Below are 22,217 nucleotides of genomic sequence, written 5' to 3' on the forward strand. Positions count from 1 at the left end.
CCCGCAAACATTGAGCAATATAACTTTATTTAGAAGTTCATACTAAAATACCTAGAAAATAACTCAAATCACAATATCTCAATTTTCGTTTTATTTCATGATGCAACAAAATGTATTCAATGGGAAACATAAGTAAATCTCCCACATTTTTGACTGAAATAAAGCAAATACATCACACTGAACTCTTTTTTGTGAAGAACTCATATATTTGTAAACCTGAAACAAAGTGTAAATACTTGAACTAAAAGTTAGAAACTAACCTAAGCATTACTTGTTTTGAGTTTACAGATTTCAGCAGAATCTCCAATGATGTAAACATAAACTCCTGCCAGCAGCGGCTGAATGAATCTGGTCTGGACTCTGTGGATCAGAGTCATGGATTCAGAGACGCTGAAGAAGGACAGAATATCTGCTCTGTGATCCAGGTACACTCCGACTCTGGAGGAAACTGGACCTGAGACAGAGGTCCAGTCATTGTTGTGACCAAATTTATAACCATCTTGGGAACAATTTAATGCCCAAGATTTGTCAGAATATCCAAATCCACATTTTTTTCCACTTCCTGCTCTGCTGATATTCTTGTATGCGACTGCTATAAAAGCTCCTCTTCCTCTCCTCTCCACCTCCCAGTAACACCGTCCAGTCAGACTCTCTCTACTCAGAACCTGATAATATCCAGTGAATCTGTCTGGGTGACTAAAATAAGACTGGATTTTACTTGTTCTGGTCACCTTTCTGTTCCCCTCTGACAGTACCAGCTCTACATTTGCTGTGTTTGGATCCAGAGTGATTTCACATGAATATGTTAAGAATTCAGCTCTGCTCTTTGGTTCTGGTTCTGACAACGAAACATCCACCTTAGAGAGTCTCAGTGAGATGTTTGTCCATGAGTCTCTCAGGACATCCTGTAGTTTGTCTCTGAGCTCTGACACAGCTGCTGTCAAGTCCTCAAAGTGTCTCAGAGGACGGATGTTGATGCTGGATGAGTGTGTCGACTCCCTGAGTGCTGGCAGTGAGGGGTAGTTGAGGAGAAACTGGTTGTGATCCTCTGTGTGTGAGAGCTGCTCCAGCTCAGCGTCTTTCCTCTTCAGCTCACTGATCTCCTGCTCCAGCTTCTCCTGAACATCTTTGACTCGACTCACTTCAGTTCCCTGCTGGGATCTGATCTGCTGCTTCACATCAGAGCTTCTTTTCTGGAGGAGACGGATCAGCTCAGTGAAGATCTTCTCACTGTCCTCCACTGTTTTATCAGCAGAGTGATTGATGGCCTCCACCTCCTGTTGAAGCAGCTTCACATCTTTCTCTCTGTCCTGGATTCTCTGCTGGATGTTTCCTCGTCTCTCCTCCAGCTCTCTCTGCCTCTCAGTCCTTTCTGCTGCAGCTGACACTGTGTYRTGRCCTTKATGKTYATCYABWRWRCAGAGRYWACAGATACACTTCTGATCAGTGCGGCAGAACATCTTCATCACCTCATCATGCTTAGAGCAGATGTTCTCCTGGAGGTTCTTGGACGGCTCCACCAGCTTGTGTTTCTTAAATGTAGCTGAATCATAATGAGGTTGAAGGTGTTTCTCGCAGTAAGAGGCCAGGCAGACTAAACAGGACTTGATGGCTTTCAGTTTTCTTCCAGTGCAGAAATCACAGGCCACATCTTCGGGTCCAGCATAGCAGTGATCAGCAGGAGCAGCTTTAAGTCCAGTCTTCTTCAGCTCTTCTGTTAAATCAGCTAACATGATGTTTTTCTCCAGCACAGGTCTTGGAAAGAAGGTTTTCCTGCACTGACTGCAGCTGTGGATTCCTTTCTGATCCTCTCCATCCCAGTGGGTTTTAATGCAGTTCATACAGTAGCTGTGTCCACAGGGAATTGTCACCGGATCCTTCAGTAGATCCAGACAGATCGAACAACAGAATTTTAGTTGGTCAGGTTGATTTTCTTGCTGCGCCATTTTCCTCTTAACTGTAACCCTCAAATACTTTCAGTTTGAACTTGGCATCTGCTCTGAAGGGGCGGAAACAGAGAAATATGTAGGAGTGGCATAAATAGTTTAGATTCGCTGGCAGAGTGAGTTAAGGTGTTTCTGTGAAACAAGGAAATGAGGCAAGACAATACAGAGTTTAGTTCTGTTGTTTTCTTGTTTTTCGGGAAGAAGATTATTATATTAGCTTAATATGATGCCTCAAGGTTTAGAATTTTAAAAAGGTTGTAATACTTCATACCGTAGCTGTCTATACTGGGAATAATTACTGGATACTTCAGCAAATCCAGCTGAATTTTAGTTGCTCAAACCGACGCCCTCACTGCAACATTCTCTGTCACAGTTCCACTTTCTGTGAAACAGAATGTAGTGTTGGCTCTGAAAGGCAGCAGCAGGTCTGTGCTGTCAGCCTGGCGAACAAGGAAATGAGAATAAGGCAAACCTGCCCTTTACTACCCAGTTCTCACAGTTTGAGATCATAGATCTGGGGAGGAGTAGAACACATGAATATGTAAGAGTAACAAATATCCTGCAGAATGAGAGGGACAATGTGTTTAACATATAAATTACAACAGAGGGACGAGAACTTAATTAACAAATCAGATCTCTCTTCTTATAGTTTGGTTTCAGAGGAAGAATTGTCTTTTATGCTCAAATTAAAACAGAAACTTAAAGTTTAAAGCTTTTACCCCTTTAGATTATCTGAAATCCTTTTGTTTAAACCTAGAACTGACAGACGGTGTCTTTCTGCTTTTACTTTCTGTAAAGCAACTTGTGCTACATTATGAGAAGTGCTGGATCAGTTTCATTTTAATAAGTTGAAACTTATTTATGAATATTTTCCTTACAATATTTAAACAGAAAGCAAGATAACCTTAAAATTCAACAAGCTCTCTGAAGACATGATGCTCTCATACAATACACATGCAAACTACAGATATGTGCAATTCAATAAGAAATAAAAGGCACTAAAGTGCAGTGTCTTTACTATAATAAAAAATAATGGTATCATCCACATTCAATAAAATACCAGATGGTGCACAAAAGGAAAAGTTATTCATGTACAGTACAAACACAGAAAATGCATTCATCAGATGTTATGGCAAATATTATACGTTGGTTTAGCTGAACATATTAAAAACAGTGAGGATGTTTTCTAAAAGACTCAATCCAATCCCATGTTTACATTGGGAGATTATTGTAAATTGCCTCACAATATACTTATATTTGTAATTAGATTCAATTTTAATTTCAGAACTTAAGTAAAAGTAGGTCCGTTTCCAAGGTTAAGCTCTGTTTGAGAAATGTTCGATTTATTATTGTTTGAGTGACGCAGCTTAGTCCTACTTGCTCAGTAATTGTCTCTCATGTCAGTTATTGTTTGATAACCTGACATAAAATAAACTACTGCTTTAGAATATATTTTCAAAAACAAACTCTCAATGTTTAGTAAAAACTCAGTTTTTATCATTGTTTATGAATTCTTTATAAATTAATTTATAAAGAATAAATCCAGGATAGAAAAACTAAAAAATGTGAAGGAATGTGTGTCTACCCTTTTGATGCCTTGTATTTTTTCTGATTTTGTTTGTCTTAAATCAGCTGTGAACATAAATTACAAGAACTGAAGAGGAGACTGGATACTTCTACTCAGTAAAATATTTCACCAGACAGTTTCTCTTCTTTTGAAGCATTTCTTGTAAATATATGAGTCAATTCTTTTCTCATCTTACCTTCAAACTAAATTTACAGAAATGTCAGCATTAGATATATTTATGATATTGTTTATTTAACTTAATTAAGCACATATTTTTGCATATGTCAAGCTAGAATGCAGTGTTTGTAAATGTAATGTTTGATGACTGTGTTGGTATTATTGTTTTATTTATATGATGGATACTATTTTACATCTAACCAGGGTACGTTCACATTTAACTTCTTTATTAAAGTATTCTGTTCCTAATTTTTCAATCAATAATTTAATGCAAAACAAACAAATAAAAAAGGGGGATGTTTGTAGTCAAAGGATAAAATTATTTTTGTTTTTATTGCATTTTAGGAATATTTTGTATTACTGGAATAGTGGTGTAGTTTTTTTAAGAGAAAGTAAAAAGGGCTTTCAGCAAAATTAGAAAGTCTTTTTTAATTATTTTGTCGGAATGAACTGATTTAGAAATCAACAATGTTTTTCATGTGAATTTTGAACAGTTTTCAACACAGCTATATATTTTATTTTTTGTGAGGCTTGAAAAGTTTCATAACTCTAAGTTGAATGTGTGACAAGTTTAAAGATTTTATCATCTTAATAAGAGAGTCTGAGTAACATGGACAAACTGATTTCAAATGTTTTTATCATCTTTATTCCAGTTAAATGAGAATATGGACATAAAAAGCTGAAACTGACACATTAAATTTTAACTAAATGCATTGGAGTTAAGAACAACTTGAATCTTCTCAAACAGCGTTTATTTTTTCCTCGTACCGTAAGAATGACAGAATATACATGTAAGATGTTTGATCTTTACAGAAAACCAAAGAAATTAATAACTGAAACAACTTTCTTGTGAGTTTCAACCTAAGACAAAACTTACAGCACGACACATTAGGTCATGACTGGCCCACAAATATTCAACATAGTTTCATATGCATCAAGATGCAACTACATGTGTTCAAACAAAAGCATGATAGAAATATGTTTACCAATAATTTCTAACTACCTGGAAAGCATTATAACAGAACAACAGAACATAACTAGAACAGTTCTCTGACAACAGATTTATTTTCAATTTAGACATGAAACAAAAAAAGAGTAAAGAGTTTATGAATTAAAAGTCAGACCCAACTTGAATGAAAGTAATTTGTTTCATTTGAGTTTACAGAACTCTGCAGAGTCTCCAGTGTGATAAATATAAACTCCAGCATGAAGCGGTTCAGTGAATCTTGTCTGGACTCTGTGGATCAGAGTCACGGATTCAGAGACTCTGAAGAAGGACAGAACACCTGCTCTGTGGTCCAGGTACACTCCGACTCTGGAGGAAACTGGACCTGAGATGGAGGTCCAGATGTTGTTGTGACCAAACTTATAACCACTTTGGAAACAATGTAAAGCCCAAGATCTGTCATTACGTCCAAATCCACATTCATTTCCACTTCCTGTTCTGCTGATATTCTTGTATGCAGCTACTATAAAAACTCCTCCTTCACTCCTCTCCACCTCCCAGTAACAACGTCCAGTCAGACTCTCTCTACTCAGAACTTGAGACCATCCAGTGAATCTGTCTGAGTGACTAGGATAAGACTGAAATTGATCCATATTTGTCACATTCCTGTTCCCCTTTGATAGTTTCAGCCGTCTGTTTACTGTGTTTGGATCCAGAGTGATTTCACATGAATATTTTAAGAATTCATCTCTGCTCTTTGGTTCTGGTTCTGTCAGAAGAACACCCACCTCAGTGATTTTCAGTGAGATGTTTGKCCATGWGTCTCTCAGGACRTCCTGTAGTTTGTCTCTGAGCTCTGACACAGCTGCTGTCACGTCCTCAAAGTGTCTCAGAGGACGGATGTTGATGCTGGATGAGNVTGTCGACYCNCTGAGTGCTGGCAGTGAGGGGTAGTTGAGGAGAAACTGGTTGTGATCCTCTGTGTGTGAGAGCTGCTCCAGCTCAGCGTCTTTCCTCTTCAGCTCACTGATCTCCTGCTCCAGCTTCTCCTGAACATCTTTGACTCGACTCACTTCAGTTTCCTGCTGGGATCTGATCTGCTGCTTCACATCAGAGCTTCTTTTCTGGAGGAGACGGATCAGCTCAGTGAAGATCTTCTCACTGTCCTCCACTGTTTTATCAGCAGAGTGATTGATGGCCTCCMCCKCMTGHTRAAGCMGCTTCACATCTTTCTCTCTGTCCTGGATTCTCTGCTGGATGTTTCCTCGTCTCTCCTCCAGCTCTCTCTGCCTCTCAGTCCTTTCTGCTGCAGCGGACACTGTGTTGTGGCCTTTATGTTCCTCCATTAAACAGATGATACAGATAGACTTCTGATCAGTGCGGCAGAAGATCTCCAGCAGCTTATCATGCTTAGTGCAAATGTTCTCCTGGAGGTTCTTGGACGGCTCCACCAGCTTGTGTTTCTTAAATGTAGCTGAATCATAATGAGGTTGAAGGTGTTTCTCACAGTAAGAGGCCAGACAGAATAAACAGGACTTGATGGCTTTCAGTTTTCTCCCAGTACAGAAATCACAGGCCACATCTTCAGGTCCAGCATAGCAGTTATCAGCAGGAGCAACTTGGAGTCCAGTCTTCTTCAGCTCTTCTATTAAATCAGCTAACATGATGTTTTTCTCCAACACAGGCCTTGGTATGAAGGTTTTCCTGCACTGAGGACAGCTGTGGATTCCTTTCTGATCCTCTCCATCCCAGAAGCTTTTAATACAGTTCATACAGTAGCTGTGTCCACAGGAAGCAGTCACCGGATCCTTTAGTAGATCCAGACAGATCGAACAGGATAATTTTAGTCGGTCAGGCTGATTTTCTTGCTGCGCCATTTCTCTCTTCAGTGTGACTGTCAAACACTTTCAGTTTCTCTAAAACAGAAACTCACTGTGAGCTCTGAAGGCATGGTAGCAAAGAGATATGGAGGAGCGGCCATGAATGTTTGGATTTACAGGCTCGGTGAGTTAATGTGTCATTTTTGCTTCAGTGGAACAAGATATGAGACAAAAAAAAAGATCAGAGTTCAGTTCTGTTGTTGTTCTCTGGATTTTCTTGAATCATCTAAAATCAAACATTCTTCCTAGGACTCTGAACTGAATTGACCATCTGAACTGTAATCTTCACATGAAAACACAATTGCAAATCATATTTAATTTCAGTCTCACTTGATGTTAGCAGTTGCCTCATGTGTTTGTAACTGAATAGCTTAAATACCTGGACTGGTGCTGGTCGTGTTTTATTGCATTTTAAAAATACATCAAGAATTTTGTCCAAAACATTCAGAGAAGAGATGATTACCATCAACAAGGAAAAGGAAATGAAACATTGAAAAAGACTCTAAATATTCATCCAGATACAGTTTTGAGGAATAGTTCATAAGTTCAATGTGACAGAACAGGCTGCAGAGGCTGTCAGTCCAAAGTTACAGTCCAGTTAATAGTCATAAGTGTTCCTGTTCACAGGTTAACTATGTAAGTACAACTAGACTGAGACTTCATAGCACAACCACAATCCAAGGCTATTATTAGATTTGAGTAATATTGAGTAACATTTATTCAATTTTATTTACTTGCATAACTTTTTAAAAAATATATACTTTTTGTAGTATTTCTACTATGCTGTACTTTTGCTTGAGTAATTTTATTATGAAGTATTGCTACTCTTGCTAGAGTAAAATGTCTGGATTTTCTACCCACTGAATGAACACATTTGTTTTAAAGAAATCACCAGACTCAGATACACCTGCAATGTTTTTTTGGGGTTTTTTTTAAAGAAAATTGATTTGGAAAATTTTTCTTTTGTCTGATTTTATTTTTTGTTCCTTATATGAATTGTCATTTTGTTCCTTAAAATAAAAAAATTTCCATTTAACTTTATATTTTCTGATTATGTAATTATTAAATATTTAAGGATTGATAATTTGATTGGTTACTCAGCACTTGAGTAGACTTTTTAGCCAAATATTTGTTCACTCTTATTTGAATAATTTCTTGGATACTTTTTATTTTTACTTGACTGAAAATATGTTGAAAAAGTGCTACTCTTCATTACTCTCCCCACCGCTGGTTAGTAACACATTATAACATGAAGGTTTTCATGTTTTCTGAAAATACATTAATAGCAATCAGACTGAATGTTCAATATTAATATCAATATACCATGCTCAAGGTGTTTGTGTAGTTCAGTTTATGATTTAGGTTGCAGTAACGTGTTATGACCAGCAGAGGGCTCCCGCTGCCGCCTTAAGGAATCACCGATCGCGTTGCCAGGGTGACCGGCTTCAGCTCTCCTGTAGGCGGCTTGAAACAAGGTGGAAATTTCCACTCTAGCCGAGCTGGAGCAAAGGCCGTGAAGATGTTTGAAAAGCAGCGTCACGAAACGTTAACTGGACGAGCTCACTTAAACTTTCACCTTCTCTTTTGGTTCTGACGTAAGAGAGGAAAGAGCAGAGAGCAGTACAGCTTGTGCTTAGACTGCAATAAATCAGATTCACTGAGAAAGAAGCCAACATTATTTAAAGGTCTCACTTGAAAACTAAAAGTACTCATGAAAACGTTTAGGAGACTTCATGCCATCCCAGTTGTAACTTTTTCTCTTACTTTAGTACATTTTGTTTTTCGAGTGTCTTAACACCTGACGTGTTTCTTTAGCCTCACCATATGTATCTATAAAGCTATAAATCAATTTGTCAAAATCAAATAAATACCCCTAAGAAGCACTTGGTAACTAATTAAAAGATGATGGTGTCAGTGGACCTCTCCCGATTCACAAATGTAAGTTATACTTTTTTTTTTTTTGCCTAATTGTAACATAAATTCTACTTTTTTTCCCCGTCTTGTTTATGAATGATGGCAGGATAATCGTGAGCTGGATAGAGGCATTAGGACTCGTGGCTCATGATGTAAATCAGATGATTTTTGTGCTATCATGGTAATCAAGCCATTTTTTAATAACTACCTGTTTTTACCAGTTTTCACTGATATTCTTATTTATTTTTGATGAGCTCCAAAGTCTGTGAGGTAGGAAACCCTCCTTACCATCACCCTAATCTTTAGCTCTGTTTAAGATTCTCTATCAGATTCAAGTCTGGACTCTGATTGGTTTGCTCAAAACATTAATATTACTTCCAGTCTAAAGAGAGATGTTGGTAAAAATTAAAACTCTTGTTGAGTAAAATTTCTGGATTTTCTACCCACTGAATGAAGAACAAATATGTTTTAACAACAAAGAAAAAATACCGAGATGGTAAAATTCAAAAAATTTAACAGCCAATCAAACTTCTTAATTTCAAGAAAAGTAATAAAGTTTATTAAAAATCATGTAATTCTGATCATTCTAAGTGATCTAAACCAGAAAAAGTGTATTATATAGTGAGGAAAATCTATTTTTGGCTCTTTTGGCAGTGTGTGTAATTATCTGGTTTAAACTGTATGTTGGTGTTCTTTCACTTTTTGCTGCATTGATTAACAATTTCTTGGCTTTGACAGCAAAACTGACTTCATATCGACAAATAAAATAATCCAAAGCTCTCAGGTTTAAAAATTTTATTAGATAAACAAAAAACAGTTGTACAATTCAAACACAAAAATACACCAAGAGAACACAAAAGATGAAGTTATTTAAACCCAAATAAGCTAAATGCAAAATAAAATGCGCCTCACTTTATATTAAGAGTTGAACTGAATGAGACTCCTCTGAAAGTACAAACTGCAATAGGAAATCTGATGACAAATATGCAGATGTTACGGAGTTAAACAGTAAATAAATACTTTACTGCCACTAGAAGAGCTTCAGCACCCAAAAGGCAAAATTTCAGTATGATTAACAGAAATTAAAACAATTAATAAACTCAACAATGTCAAAACAGACAGAAGTGAAGCAATCTTTTACCTGTCAGCAGAATTATTAAGAAGAAGCTGCATTTTAAAATAAAGTGTCCTTTAGAAAACAGACTAAGAAACTGGCATCACCCTTTGAACAGAGTATCTTCAATAATCAGAACACAAACAAATACAGTTTTCTTTCATCATCGAGGGATTTCAGAAACAGGGCGCTCATTTAAAACTTAAAAACAGTTTATGCTGAAGTTTTTAATATATATAACACATGTTCACAGAATATATGTTATTTTAAAGAATTAAATCTGAAATCTTGTGTTACTTTCTGTAACACAAGATTACAGAAAGTAATCTTCGTGCAGAAGATTTTGTACTTTCTTTGATTTTGATTTTATACTCGTTTCACTTTAGCAGAGAAAAATAAATTTATTTTGATATTTACTAACATGGTTTACATTCAGGTGTTGTCGTCTCGCTTGCAAACAATGAATTCTCTTTTACTTTCATTTAAATTTTAAGAGAAACATTTTTTAAGATGGAAATAATGAAATCAGTGACATCACATCTCCCTAATTGTGCTTTTGAGGATGCAACAACCAAAAACAGAAGCTTTAATCGCACATCTTTAGGTAAACACGCTTTGAGTCGCAGCTGCTGGTGGATCTTGTGTTGCCTCCTGCTCATCTGACCCGGGTTACACAAAAATAAAAAACTCAAACAGAAAAAAAAAACAGTTGCTGGCTGTGAGACCTGGCTGACCCTTCCCACCTCCATCACTTCCAGCTGTTTTCTTTTTTGATAGAAATTCTCAGTCGACTTCCAGGAAGCATCTGCGGCTCCTCTTCCTGTCTCCCCCTCCGTTTGACCGGCTCTCGTTGCCTCGCCTCGCCTCGCGCACAACAGCCACAGCAAGCGCAGAGTTTACGACACTCAGGAGTCTCCACATGCAAAGAGCACAGGTTAAGAACAAGAGCAAAACTGGCAAGCTCGCGCTGTCTGAAATCTCCACAACAGTTTATTATTTGGCGTACGTCAGGCCTGAGTGAGCAAAGAAACAAAGACGATTAAAGCAGTTTATTTTTTGTTCTGCAGTCCTTCTTTTCTGATATGTTGCAGCAGTCTGTGAACTGTCTTCTGCTACTCGGCTTTGTGACAGTAAATGTCCTTCAGTGCTTTCAGCTCTTCAATCAGTGTCTTGTTTTGGTTTTCCAGCACAGCTACGCGGTTTTCCAGACATTTGACGTATTCTTTCTTTTTCCTGCGGCACTCGCGCGCTGCCTCCCTGCAGAAAGAGGAGAAACCCCAACGGTTAGTGAGCAAACTGACTAAACACTGGTTTAACTCCTTCAGACCTGATTTTCATCTACAGAGCAAAAACAATGTATCCAACTAGCCATTCAGAATTGAGATAAAGGGAAAAAAATACATTTTATATATGTGTTTGTACTCATAAAAGACATGAAAATACTAAATAAAATAAATGAACTGTGAAAGAAGTTATAAAATGTTTACAGAAACTGTTTATCTTTGCATTTTAACACTAAATAATTAAACGTTGGCTAATATATCGTATCTGCTGGTGTCCTTTGGGACAGACATTCAACTTTTTTTTAAAAAATCCAATAGTATGAGGGCAATTTTATTAGATTGAGATGAACTTAAACTGGTATTTTTGATGGAAAAAAAGTTTCAGAGCAATGTGTGTCTAATAGCTGAAGCTCACTTGTCAAATTAAGATGTAGAGCTTCAATGTCATTGGCTAATAGTAAGTGACAAGAATCACTCAAGTTTATTGGTTTAAGCCCAAAACTGTACCATATCCATTCCAGTTTCATTCATTAATAAAAATGTTTTGCGGCTGTCGAAGTTTCCGTTTCCTACCTGTTTTTCATCAGCCTGACCTCCCTCTTGCGGGTGATCTCCTCGGCGTGCTGCGACGACGGGCTCTGCATGCTGCTGGGAGACGCAGCCATCACGATGCTCTGAGCCAGGCCCGAGTTGGGCGAACGCAGCTGGTAGGCTGGAATGTCTCCTGTGGCAGCTGTGGGCCGACAAGAAACAAAACTAAAGCATTGCTGACCACTTTGCAAACTTCTTTCTCTCTTGTTTCACATAAACTGCATGAAATATAAAGACGGCGTGCAATTTTAGCAGCTTTTGCTTTTTTTATGTTTATATGCGGTGCTTTAAAGCGCCGCATATAAACATGCCATTGTGAACTCTGATTCAAACCTATTCATTCGCAAGGAGTCATCATGTTCTAAATTCCTGCGTCCCTGAAAGCAATTATCTATAAACAGCAAATCGGCTGCCAAATGTCATTTCATGTGTTCATTCATTTTCTCCTTGTAAATGACTTAACCAGTGACTGACGCTCCAGGATTAAACGGCTGCAGCTGCTGGAAGTCACATGTCTGGTCGGCAGGAGAAAAGAAAGACAGAATCCAGTTCGTTCCTTGGTCTCGAAATGCATCCAAATAAAAACACAGAGCCGTGCACAGACGTTTGGGGAGCAGAGCTCAAGTGGAAAAACGGGCACCACCTGCTACTGCCTTACAGGGACAGATTGAACACAAATTTCAAATCAATAACCACATCCTGTCCTGGGCCACACACTGTTGAAAAGAAAGATTTCAGATGGGCACTTTTTTGTCCAGGGGAAAATGGGAAGGTGATCTATCACCTCCTACTGGTGACAGAGTTTATGGTTGGTTTCACTTATTATTGTTTATTTTATTGTTTATCTGTTGATGACTATGCTCTCTACTTTCCGTGGAGAACTTTAAATTGCTTTCTGGAGGACTGACAGATGGATCTGTCGACTGATTAATTAAACTGAATTTTCAACATTTTCTTATGCAGGCGACATCAGCTTAAATATTTAAGAAGAAGCATCTTTATGTTTTACATTTGCTACATCAGGATTAGTTCTGTAGCCCAAAATCTGCACATTCTGCGGCTTAAAGTAGAGATGCACAATATATCCACACCGACATCATATCGGCCGATTTCAGTCCTTTTTTTAACACATTGGTATCAGTCTGATAAATAAACTGAGTCGATGTGAACAACCAATATTTATTTTTATCTTGTTCCCATCTGTTTCTGGTTGGGATTTTTTTTCAAAGGTGTCAAAATGGTAGTGAAACAAATATAATATCGTTTATTGGCCATAACAACAATATTAATGTCGGATATTGATATCGGCCCAAACGTTCAAATTGGTACATCCTATTTGAAAGGATCCCTAGTTTAAAGTAACTTCATTGACAGGACTGGAAGTGTGGAACTGTTGCTGCACACTGCCTGTCAACTGACTGAAAAAAGCCCAACACAGACGGACACATTCAAGCCGATGTAGAATATTTCCAAATGTGGAAAACAGGAACTATCACAGTGGCACCTGTTAGTCTTATTAATGCAAATGCAGTATTAAAGGGCATTATGAGGAGCTGACATTAGATTTAATCCAAGTGTTACTTTTTAAAGTGAACTTGAGCTAAAAGGAAGAATATTCCTAAACTACTACCCATTTTGGTGCTCATCTCCAGCAGCCATTGGGCGAGAGGCGGGTTACCCTCTGTACTGGTTGCCAGGCAACATGGAAACATGCAGGACACCCAACCATGCACACACTCATACCTAACAGTCATGTTAACCTAACAGTCAAGTGTGGGAGGAAACCATGCGTGCATGTTTAGAGCTTGGGATTTGAACCCAGAACCTTCATAACTATAACTGTGACAATAAATATTAGACTATATAGCAGCAGCTTTTCTGGTTTAAATTGAAAAAGTAAATTGTTTTTGCATAAACACAGTCAAACTGGTTATTTCTCAAGGTTACAGCCACAAGAATCACAGAGCTTAGTTGGAACAGCATTTATAGTGAATGACTAAATTTTTTATTTTTTATTTTTTCAAAGACGGTCAGACTATAATATATTGCATTCTTTCATTCTTTTATGGGCCAAAATAAACAAATAATAGTCATTTTCAAAAATGTCCATTCAAGCTAAACATTATCAGCATGGAGGAAAAAGCATTTGGGAGGTGGTGCTGTGCTTATCAAAGCCCTGCTGGCGGCTGATAACTGCAGGAAAGCAACATTTTTCTTAAAAAGGAAAGTAAAGTCATCTGTGGTGAAGTGGGGGGAGCAGCAGCTCTGTTTGTGGTTTCATGTTCTTCTTGAGTTGAGTCACAAGTGACTCAACAAGTAACTGCTCTGCTCTGTTCCCGCTTCTCTTTTTCTCTCTGCACTAACATAGTTTCAGTCTTCTCCACACACACACAGACACACACACTCATTCAAAAAGAGACGCAACAGGTGCACACACACACACACACACACACACACACACACACACACACAGAGCGCTGCACTCTTTTCTCTCGGGTTGTGATAACGCAGTGACTCGGGCCGTGCTGACGTCAGCGTGTGCGTCTCTCTCGCACGTTTTGCATTCTCTCTTCGCTGCCTTGCTTGTGTTCCAGGAAACACAGTGACGTCAAAGCAGCATCTATCTCACCCCCCCACCACCGGTCCGGTCCTCCCACTCGCCCCGCTCCTTCACCCCCTCCCTGCCCGCCTGCCTGCCTGCCTGACAACCACTTAAGAAGATCTGTGTGTGTTTTACTGCTTCAGAAAAGACAGCTCTACACAAATAAACTGAACGCTTTCAGATCTGTCGGACTCTTATTTCCAAAAAAAAAGCATAAAGCTACAATGTCCAAATCTACTTCTCAGCTTATCCAAATGGATCAGTTTGAACTTACAGATCGTTTCCATTTCACAAAATAGCACCAATAACTAACATTTAGCAACTTAAATGAGTATAAAAATAAGTGAGTAAACTACCTGACTCAGTCTCATCTCCGGTAACAGCCATCTCTTGTTTCCAATAATCCAGCACCACGGCAGGAAGGAAAAAACCTCAGCAAAGAATCTTCCAAAAATCCTCCTCTACTTCTTTTTTAAATCTAAATCTCCTTCTTTACTCCCTGTTTTCTCTCTGCTCTCCCTCTTTCAGAGTGCTCACACTCCAACTTTGCAGCCCGTTTACAATTACAGGCATTGACATCACTGTGACATCACTGGTGCCCGCTGAAGTCAGTAAAACAGCCTGGATTATAGCGCTGGTTCCTCCCCTTTCTCCGCCCGTGCGGATCAGACGGAGAGGCAGAGAAACACAATGTGAGCCAGGCAGAGAGGGAGGGAGGAGGAGGAAGGGCAGGAGGAGGAGGAGGAGGAGTGTGGCGTATTTTTAGAACCAGTGACGCAACTACAGAGACGCTCAACAAACAAGAGGATATTGTGTCCCAAGTGGCTGCCATGCAAACAGTCGGGCAGTTATTTACTGCCTGTGTGTGTTGGAAGAAGGTAAAAACAAGGAGGGGAAATATAATTGAGGTTTGACATCATTTGTTGGAGGTTATATCCACAAGCTGAGTCCAACCGAATAAGAGTTGAGCCTAAAGAAAACAATTTAACTGCAGGTCTTTACTGGAGAAATGTAACGTTTCTGCTACTGATAATAAACAGGGAAGGTACAGTTTGAGTGGGAAAGTTTGCAAACACTCATTAAGGGACAACATTGGCTTTCCAGGGTGTTTACTTATTACACAACATTAACTAGAGTTACTGTTTGTAATAAGAAGTGAGTGCAAAAGTTTGAATTCACCCAACCTTCCCCACACAGTGGACCCGAGTATTCGCACGGCGTAGCGTCTACAGCCGCCTGGGAGTCGCTGATACCAGTGAATACTTAAGAAAAATGCTAATAACAATCTCTTTTAATAGTTTAAACATCAATTATACCTTAATATGAGTTAGTATGCACAGTGAGAACCGTCTTCCATCCACAGTATTCATCATTTCCTTTCTTGGTGTTAACACCAAACTCTTAAAAAGTAACAAACCCCTCAGTGAAACCAGAACCCAGACAAATGCTGAAAGAAATTCACCAAAGTGGGCGGGGCCAATAGGCACTGAGGGGCGTGGCCAAGTGTGGGGATGAGCTGAGGGGGGGTAAGCAGATCTCAGGTTGTTTTTTTTTTTAAAGAAACTAGCTACGGAGCACTCTAGACGACAAGGGAAACAAAAATGTTTCTTTTGCATTACCTCAAAAAACTTTTGTGTTACCTCGCAATAGGTTTTGCATTCTCTCACAATAATGTACTGATCAGTTCATGCAGCATAATTTAACACTGAATGTCTTTCTTACGGTGGTCACCGTACTTCTGCTACAATGTAAGGTTTTCATAAGATTTTTCTGAGTTTTTTCATGGGGTATTAAAGTCACACCTGACAGTTTTGATTGTCGTTTTGTGATTAATAAAGACCTTGTTTTCACTGAGGCTTTTTAAATGTGTATATATTTGAAATTTGAAATTAACAATTGTGACTATATACAAAATAAACTGCTTTTGCGAGGTAACGCAAAAAAAAAAGGGGGCTCCATAACTAGTGACAAATCTAGCAGTGATTTTGTGACTTTTATGGTGACAACATGTGAAGGAACAAGTCGCTCTGCAGTTTTGCTCCGTCCTGAGGGAGAAGTGAGCGACATCAAGCCACTGGTTTGGTTCCTCCTGGACAAACTACTATGAATTTTACTCATGCACTGCAAAAAACACAACATCTTACCAAGTATTTTTGGTCTATTTTTGAATGGAAATATGTTAATATGCTTGAATAGATAAAACGTAAAGCAACTGTAACAATCTGAACAAACAGGCAGCAGTTGCTATACCTGGGCTTCATCCCCGTTCTGATTTTTCCTCATTTCCTAACTTACAAGTAACTTTTCAGCAAAATATAGCCACTTGTTTTAAATCAACAATCAATAATCTGCCAGTGGAACTGGAGCTTTTTCAGAGTGATGATTGGGTTACATTACCTTGGATGAGCACCTGTCCTCCCTGTAAGAAGAACTGGTGTGATGAGTCTGCAGCCTGCAGGATGGCGGCTCCGGTCTGGGGGGTCGGGGAGCCGGTCACCGTCAGGGTCTGGGCCCCCTGAAGGGTTTCCACTGCTGGGCTGGTCAGTGGGATCGCTCTGCCCTGAGTAATGGCAACTGTGTGAGGTCAGAGTTCAGTTTTAACCAGGCTGCCGCCTCAAATGGCCTTTAATGAAGATTTTACTAATTCCCTTCAATAATTCTTCAGCAGTTTTGTTGATATATAAAAACAAAAACTGGATGCAGGTTTCTAATTTATTCTCCTTCTTAGTCAAAATTATACATAAAAACTCAAATTGATACACCCCCAAGAATACTTGGTTCATTTTCCATTAGTGATAACAACAATCCAGCTGAATATTTGACCACTATTCTTCTCAGGACTGATAAAGTTTGTTTAAACTGAATGGTTTCCCAGCATAGATCATATTTTTAAGCATACACAAACTTTCACCAGGGTTAAAGTCGGGGTTTTGGGAACGCGTTTCCAAAAGCTTAGTGTCAGTAAAGTTTCAAAATGATTTTTGATGTGTGTTTAGAGAAACCTGTTGCTAAAGTTTTACATCTTGCCCAAACTGTCACCTAAAATTAAAGGAAAATAGTCCAGGAACAACTCAGGGATGAATCAGGGATTTTATCCAAATATCACTGGATGTTTGTGTATAATTTTATAAAGCAGACACAACAAATTAGAGAAAATCCATAATAAATTAAAACTACTGCATCAAATTGTCTTTTTAAAATCTTGAAAACTTTTTACGCTGAATCAGAACAGTACAAGAAAAAACTGCTCCAATTATTTGCATATGCTAATGATAACTATATTTAAACCATACATTTTTTTCTTTAATTATAAAACTTCTGATACTTCAGCTGTTTACTAGAAATCAAAGTTTCCAGTCAGAAAAGGAAGGAAAGCAGGAAAATAAAAGCACAGCGTTTCCAGTGTTTAGAATCAGAGAACACATAATGTGAAGTTTTCCTGTGTACTGACTGTACTGCCCGGAGCTGGTTTGGTAGATTGAGTTGGGAACTGATTCTGTGGAGCTGCTGGAGACCGCCGCTTCGTCCTCTCCCTTTTCCTCATCGATTTTAGGAACCGCCGGCGAATCCGACGACAGCTCATTTAAGATTTTTCTGGCGAAAACAAACAGATTTTCAACAACAGGCTGTTTGTCTTCATTTCGCTTTCTGCTGATTGCATCTCACCGATACGACGGACGCCTGGAGAGAAACTCCCGTCTTTTCTGCGTGTTCGCAACCGACCCGCCATCCTCCAGTTCAGCAACTGTAACAATCTGAACAAACAGGCAGCAGTTGCTATACCTGGGATTCATCCCATCCCTGTTCTGATTTTTCCCCATTTCCCCAAATTACAAACTGATGTTGTTATTTAAAAGCATTTTATGCAACACAGACACAAAGGGGTACATAGTTATAAAGTGGAAAGTAAATGTGGAACTAATTTCTATTCACTCCCCCATTAATCCAATTCATTTGGGAAAAACTGGACTTTGACTAGGCCATTCTAAAACATGAACATGCATAGATTTGTGCATGGTAATTGTCCATCCTAGATTCCTGTTTTGCAAGTTTTCCATCAGGATTGTTCTGTATTTAGCTCCATCCATCTTCCCATCAGCTGACAATGTTCCTGTCCCTGCAGAAGAAAAGCAGTCCCACAGCATGATGCTGCCACCACCAGCCTCTTCAAAGCTAACACAGTGAGTATTCTCCTTCTCATTTGCGGCTCATTTACCGCTGTCGGTCTGCAGATCAGTAGCTGACATCAGACCGAGTACAGTAGCCTTATCCAGGTGTGTAATAGTCTAAATGTTGGCACTAATACAGCCCCATATGCATAAGTCTGTCTGTTCTCTAACAAACCTCTGAAGCCTTCACAGATCAGCTGGATTTATACTGATTTAAACTACACACAGGTGCTTTCTGATCCTACTTTTCAGATATTTAGTTGCAAAAAAAAAAAAATGCAAACAACATATTTTCCTTCTACGTCACAATAATGCACTACTTTGTGTTAATCTAACATATAAAATCCAAATAAAATGCAATACCGGGTACTTTATCAGTAACTAAATGTGGAAAACAGCAAGGCATACGAGTCCTTCAGCCAGAAACTGTAAAAATTGTGAGTCAAAGATCTCTAATGTTTATTGTTATTACTTTGTAGCAGGGGGGTGTTTTCTTTGCTCAAGTCATTTTGACGTCAAAGAGGGAATTTGAGCTGGATATAATTTTCAGATTTAATCTTTTCAACCCATTACAAGTATCAACAGAGACTCTACAGACTCCATTTAATGCTGTATAGTCATTTAGTGCATTGCTCTCTAAGTGTGGGTCCATTTTCGCATGAATATGCTTGTAAATGTCTCGCCTTTAAAGTGTATTATTGGATTAAAATTAAATATACAGTAGATCTGGGGTTGTGTCATCACTCTGTTGGCTTTTATGACTCAGACTGAGGCGCAATAGTTGTGTGTCACCAACATAAAGGCTGTTTTGGTATCATTAGACGAGGATATTTGCACTACACCACAGTGCCAAGTTAAACGCGGCTTTATCAGCAATTTCTTTCAACTGTGTTGTAGAATAACAGATTTTATGCTCTGAAAAGAAAGAAATTATTCCACATGTGCATAATGTGGTAGTGTTAATCCTAAGCAGCATACTAGGTATCTTATTTTAGCTTTTAATCAATTTAAATTAGGATTTTCTAAAACTGTTAATCTGAAACAGAATACTGAAAACACAATTACCAAACGCTGAAAACAGACAACAAAACCACTTTGTGGTGTTTATCAGTGCAGCTCCACCGTGCAATTCACAGATTTAATCTTCCTGCAAGCTGGTTTCCACATAAAAACACTTATGAAATGACAATTTGGCTCCACTTTGCAACTAATGTTGCACATTTGCTGATGCCGTTTCCTGTTAATTACTGTTTCATTTCCCTTCTCTAAGCTCTGTTTTGTTTTTTCTTTTAGTGCTAATGTGCTGAGATCTTTGTTCAGTGCACTGGATTGAAAAAGAAAATGTATTTATTTCTCAGTCAGAAAAGCTGAGCTTTTCTCTTGTTTGCATTGTTTTCTGCAACTGTAGTAAGAAACAAACAAACAAACAAAAAATCTTCTGCATATAAAGCTTAGTTTCTGACGTGTGAAACTTCACACAGAGCTGCTGTTCATTCACAAACACTGCTACATTATGAAGTCAAGCTTTAGATCTGTGGATGTTTAGATGTGGACCTAAATGAGATTCAGAGTTTTATTTGGATGCAGATAAGCAACTAGAATTACACCAGAGCCAATGGAAAAACGACATGCAGGTTAAAGGGTTAAGCTATGACTAACAGGAACTATACTGTGCATTTATAAAACTAACTAAAATATACTGAAATTGCAGATATAATATCCTTCGTTTTCATGTTTATGAATCTATTTATTAGCCTTTTGAACTGATGCGGCACTTACAATAGTCCGCAAAATGGCGACAGCAAAAGTTGAGAGAAAACACAAAAGTCAGTTGGTTGTTCAGTAATAATAATAATAATTGAATAATCTGTTGAGTATTTATTACCCAATAAATGTATACATAATCACAATACAAAACTTTGACTTTTTTAATTCTGTACTGAAAAATGTACCAAAGTATGAAAAAACTACAACTACTACTAAAATTAACTAAAACCAAACCATATCTAATTAATGAACACAAGCAAACACACACAAATTAAAACTAACTGAATTAGACAAACAAAAAGCCACACTGAAGTAAAGCTAAACTATAAAGAAACTATTAAAACTCTGGCTCCCACCTGAACAGTCTGGACCTGTGGGGACTGGATCACCGAGGTCTGAGGGGCTTGGATGAGTCTTTGAACCGACGTGGTCAGACCATCAGACAGCTGGACAACAGCAGCTTCAGACTCTGTTTTCAACAAAACCTGCTGGTACAAATCAATGACGTCACACAGAAATCTGCAGACGTAATACCTGACAGGAAGCAGCAAACAGCTCAATGTGAGCGAACCTGACTGGAGTCCACAGGAGATGAGTTGGCATCTCCGTGATCCTTCTCTCCATCTGTCACTGAATCATTTAAACTGCTTTCCAGCTGAGACGACACCAATGAATCCATGGTCACCTAGGCATACGCACAATTATTAACATGGCAACGGTGACGAACACCAACCGGTATCAGGCAGAGCCTATGGGTTTCTCGACAATACATTTATTGTAAATATCTCCTTTATACACATCAAATCAAATTTTATTTAATTTTATTTTTTGCATCATAAAAACACAAAAATAAACAACTGAAACGTTACATTTTTCTAAGAGCTGTCAAATAAAGTAATGTTCCACATGGCAAAAGTTCAATTGCTTACTTTTGTAAGTAAATTGATTTAAATTCAAATCTTTGATGAAACTGATTGTCTTCTCAGTCTGTGAAATGTTTGCACTGACTTACGCAATGTCTTTATTATATGTGGCTGCCCACTGGTAGAACTGGTAACCAGTTCAAGTTGCACAACATATCTGGGACCCATATGTTTACCACTTCTGACCCAAAGTTTTCATTCATTAAACAGAAGATCTATAGTTTTAAACCATTAAATAATGAGTTTCTACAATACATATATTCCCCTAAAGTCACAATTTAAGAGTTTGGAAAAAGATTGTTTATATTTTTATATTTTTAAAATAATTAATCGTGGGTAAACTTTGGGAAATGTTTGTTTTTCGATGTTTGGAAAATTAATGAAAACTACTTTATACTTAAAATACCAGTATTTATCATAAGAAGATGACAAACATTTAAATTCTCAGCTTTAAAGCTTTACATTTTTACTCATGAGAAAAAACAAAACTCTTAAATGGTTGCAGAAGTCACGATTTTAGAGGTGCAGATGATGTGATCCAGATTTATATTTTATTTACACGGAACCACGCCTTGGGTAAATAACATGACAGCGAATGAACGTGAAAGGTTAAACGTTTTATTAACGGGTTGGACAAAACTTCAACTCTCAGTTTTAGAAATAAAATTTCAAGTCTTAAAAATATTATTCTCTTACTTCATCTTTAGATTTCACTCCTGTATTCTGTGTATATTTATTTCAGTAAAGTTAGTATATTTTCTCGAGACATTAGGTTAAAATAACTGACGTCTTCAAGATGTTTTGCTTCAAAAATGTTTTATTTTGAAGAGGAATCCTTCACTCGTCCTCCCAGATCTACGTTACACTTTCGGACTTGACGCAGAGCTGCACAAACTGCTGACAGCCGAAGCTTCTCATATCATTTTTTTCCCTCACCATGTTGTTCTGCTGTCTACTGACGACAACAACAAAAAAAAAACTTTTATCAAGGAAAAAATTCGCACCGGGGATGCGTTTGCGTACTTTCCAGCGGCTCGGCGCTGACCCTCCTAAAAAGAAAGTGACAGCTTTACGGCGACTTACCGAAGTTTTTACGTAGTCTGACTCGTCACTAATGACAGTATGGGTGGACGGCCTGCGCCTCGCCTTCTCTCACGTAGCTCCCACGTCAGCGCTGATGATGCTGTGCCGAAAATGTCGCTCGACGTGTCAGTTTAACTTCGAAGATCGTCTAGGGAACGCAAGAGGAATCACTTCGTTACTTTTGTTCTAGTTAGCCCGTAGGGTACAAACACAGCAACCGTTGGCACAAATCGTCTTTTGTTGACTTTTAGCTAG

At 38.3% G+C, this 22,217-nt stretch overlaps 3 protein-coding genes across 6 annotated transcripts; all 3 read right to left on the reverse strand.

Moving 5' to 3' along the window:
- Positions 1–245: 245 nt before the first annotated feature.
- On the reverse strand, positions 246–1,946 carry LOC103479544 (tripartite motif-containing protein 16-like). The gene has a single exon (XM_017309835.1). It carries the CDS (start codon positions 1,944–1,946, stop codon positions 261–263), a length of 1,686 nt encoding a protein of 561 aa, XP_017165324.1. The 3' UTR covers positions 246–260.
- Positions 1,947–4,839: 2,893 nt separating this feature from the next.
- Positions 4,840–6,513, reverse strand: LOC108167086 (tripartite motif-containing protein 16-like). The gene is made up of 2 exons (XM_017309971.1): positions 6,210–6,513; positions 4,840–6,110 (listed from the first exon to the last, which is right to left on the reverse strand). Exons 1-2 carry the CDS (start codon positions 6,511–6,513, stop codon positions 4,840–4,842), a joined length of 1,575 nt encoding a protein of 524 aa, XP_017165460.1.
- Positions 6,514–9,210: 2,697 nt separating this feature from the next.
- crema (cAMP responsive element modulator a) lies at positions 9,211–22,059 on the reverse strand. 4 transcript variants are annotated; one of them, XM_008433887.2, is made up of 8 exons: positions 21,963–22,059; positions 20,528–20,641; positions 20,313–20,441; positions 17,687–17,775; positions 17,472–17,614; positions 16,418–16,580; positions 11,401–11,560; positions 9,211–10,801 (listed from the first exon to the last, which is right to left on the reverse strand). In XM_008433887.2, the coding sequence occupies exons 2-8, from the start codon at positions 20,633–20,635 to the stop codon at positions 10,703–10,705; spliced, it is 891 nt and encodes a 296-aa protein (XP_008432109.1). In that variant the 5' UTR covers positions 20,636–20,641; positions 21,963–22,059; the 3' UTR covers positions 9,211–10,702. The 4 variants fall into 4 exon arrangements, with proteins under 4 accessions (XP_008432109.1, XP_008432107.1, XP_008432108.1 ...); XM_008433885.2 differs by having other exon boundaries at positions 16,418–16,594; positions 21,963–22,057; XM_008433886.2 differs by lacking the exon at positions 21,963–22,059 and adding an exon at positions 21,576–21,679 and having other exon boundaries at positions 16,418–16,594.
- Positions 22,060–22,217: the final 158 nt, after the last annotated feature.

This window comes from Poecilia reticulata, linkage group LG17 (assembly GCF_000633615.1).
Source record: "Poecilia reticulata strain Guanapo linkage group LG17, Guppy_female_1.0+MT, whole genome shotgun sequence".
NCBI lineage: Eukaryota > Metazoa > Chordata > Actinopteri > Cyprinodontiformes > Poeciliidae > Poecilia > Poecilia reticulata.

Coding starts and splice junctions, on each gene's coding strand:
- crema (XM_008433885.2), bottom strand. CDS start 20,635: ATGGATTCATTGGTGTCGTCTCAGCTGGAAAGCAGTTTAAATGATTCA. Junction 17,615..17,686: donor TCCAGGCGTCCGTCGTATCG/GTGAGATGCAAT, acceptor TGTTTTCGCCAG/AAAAATCTTAAATGAGCTGT. Junction 11,561..16,417: donor AGGACAGGTGCTCATCCAAG/GTAATGTAACCC, acceptor GTCGGCCCACAG/CTGCCACAGGAGACATTCCA.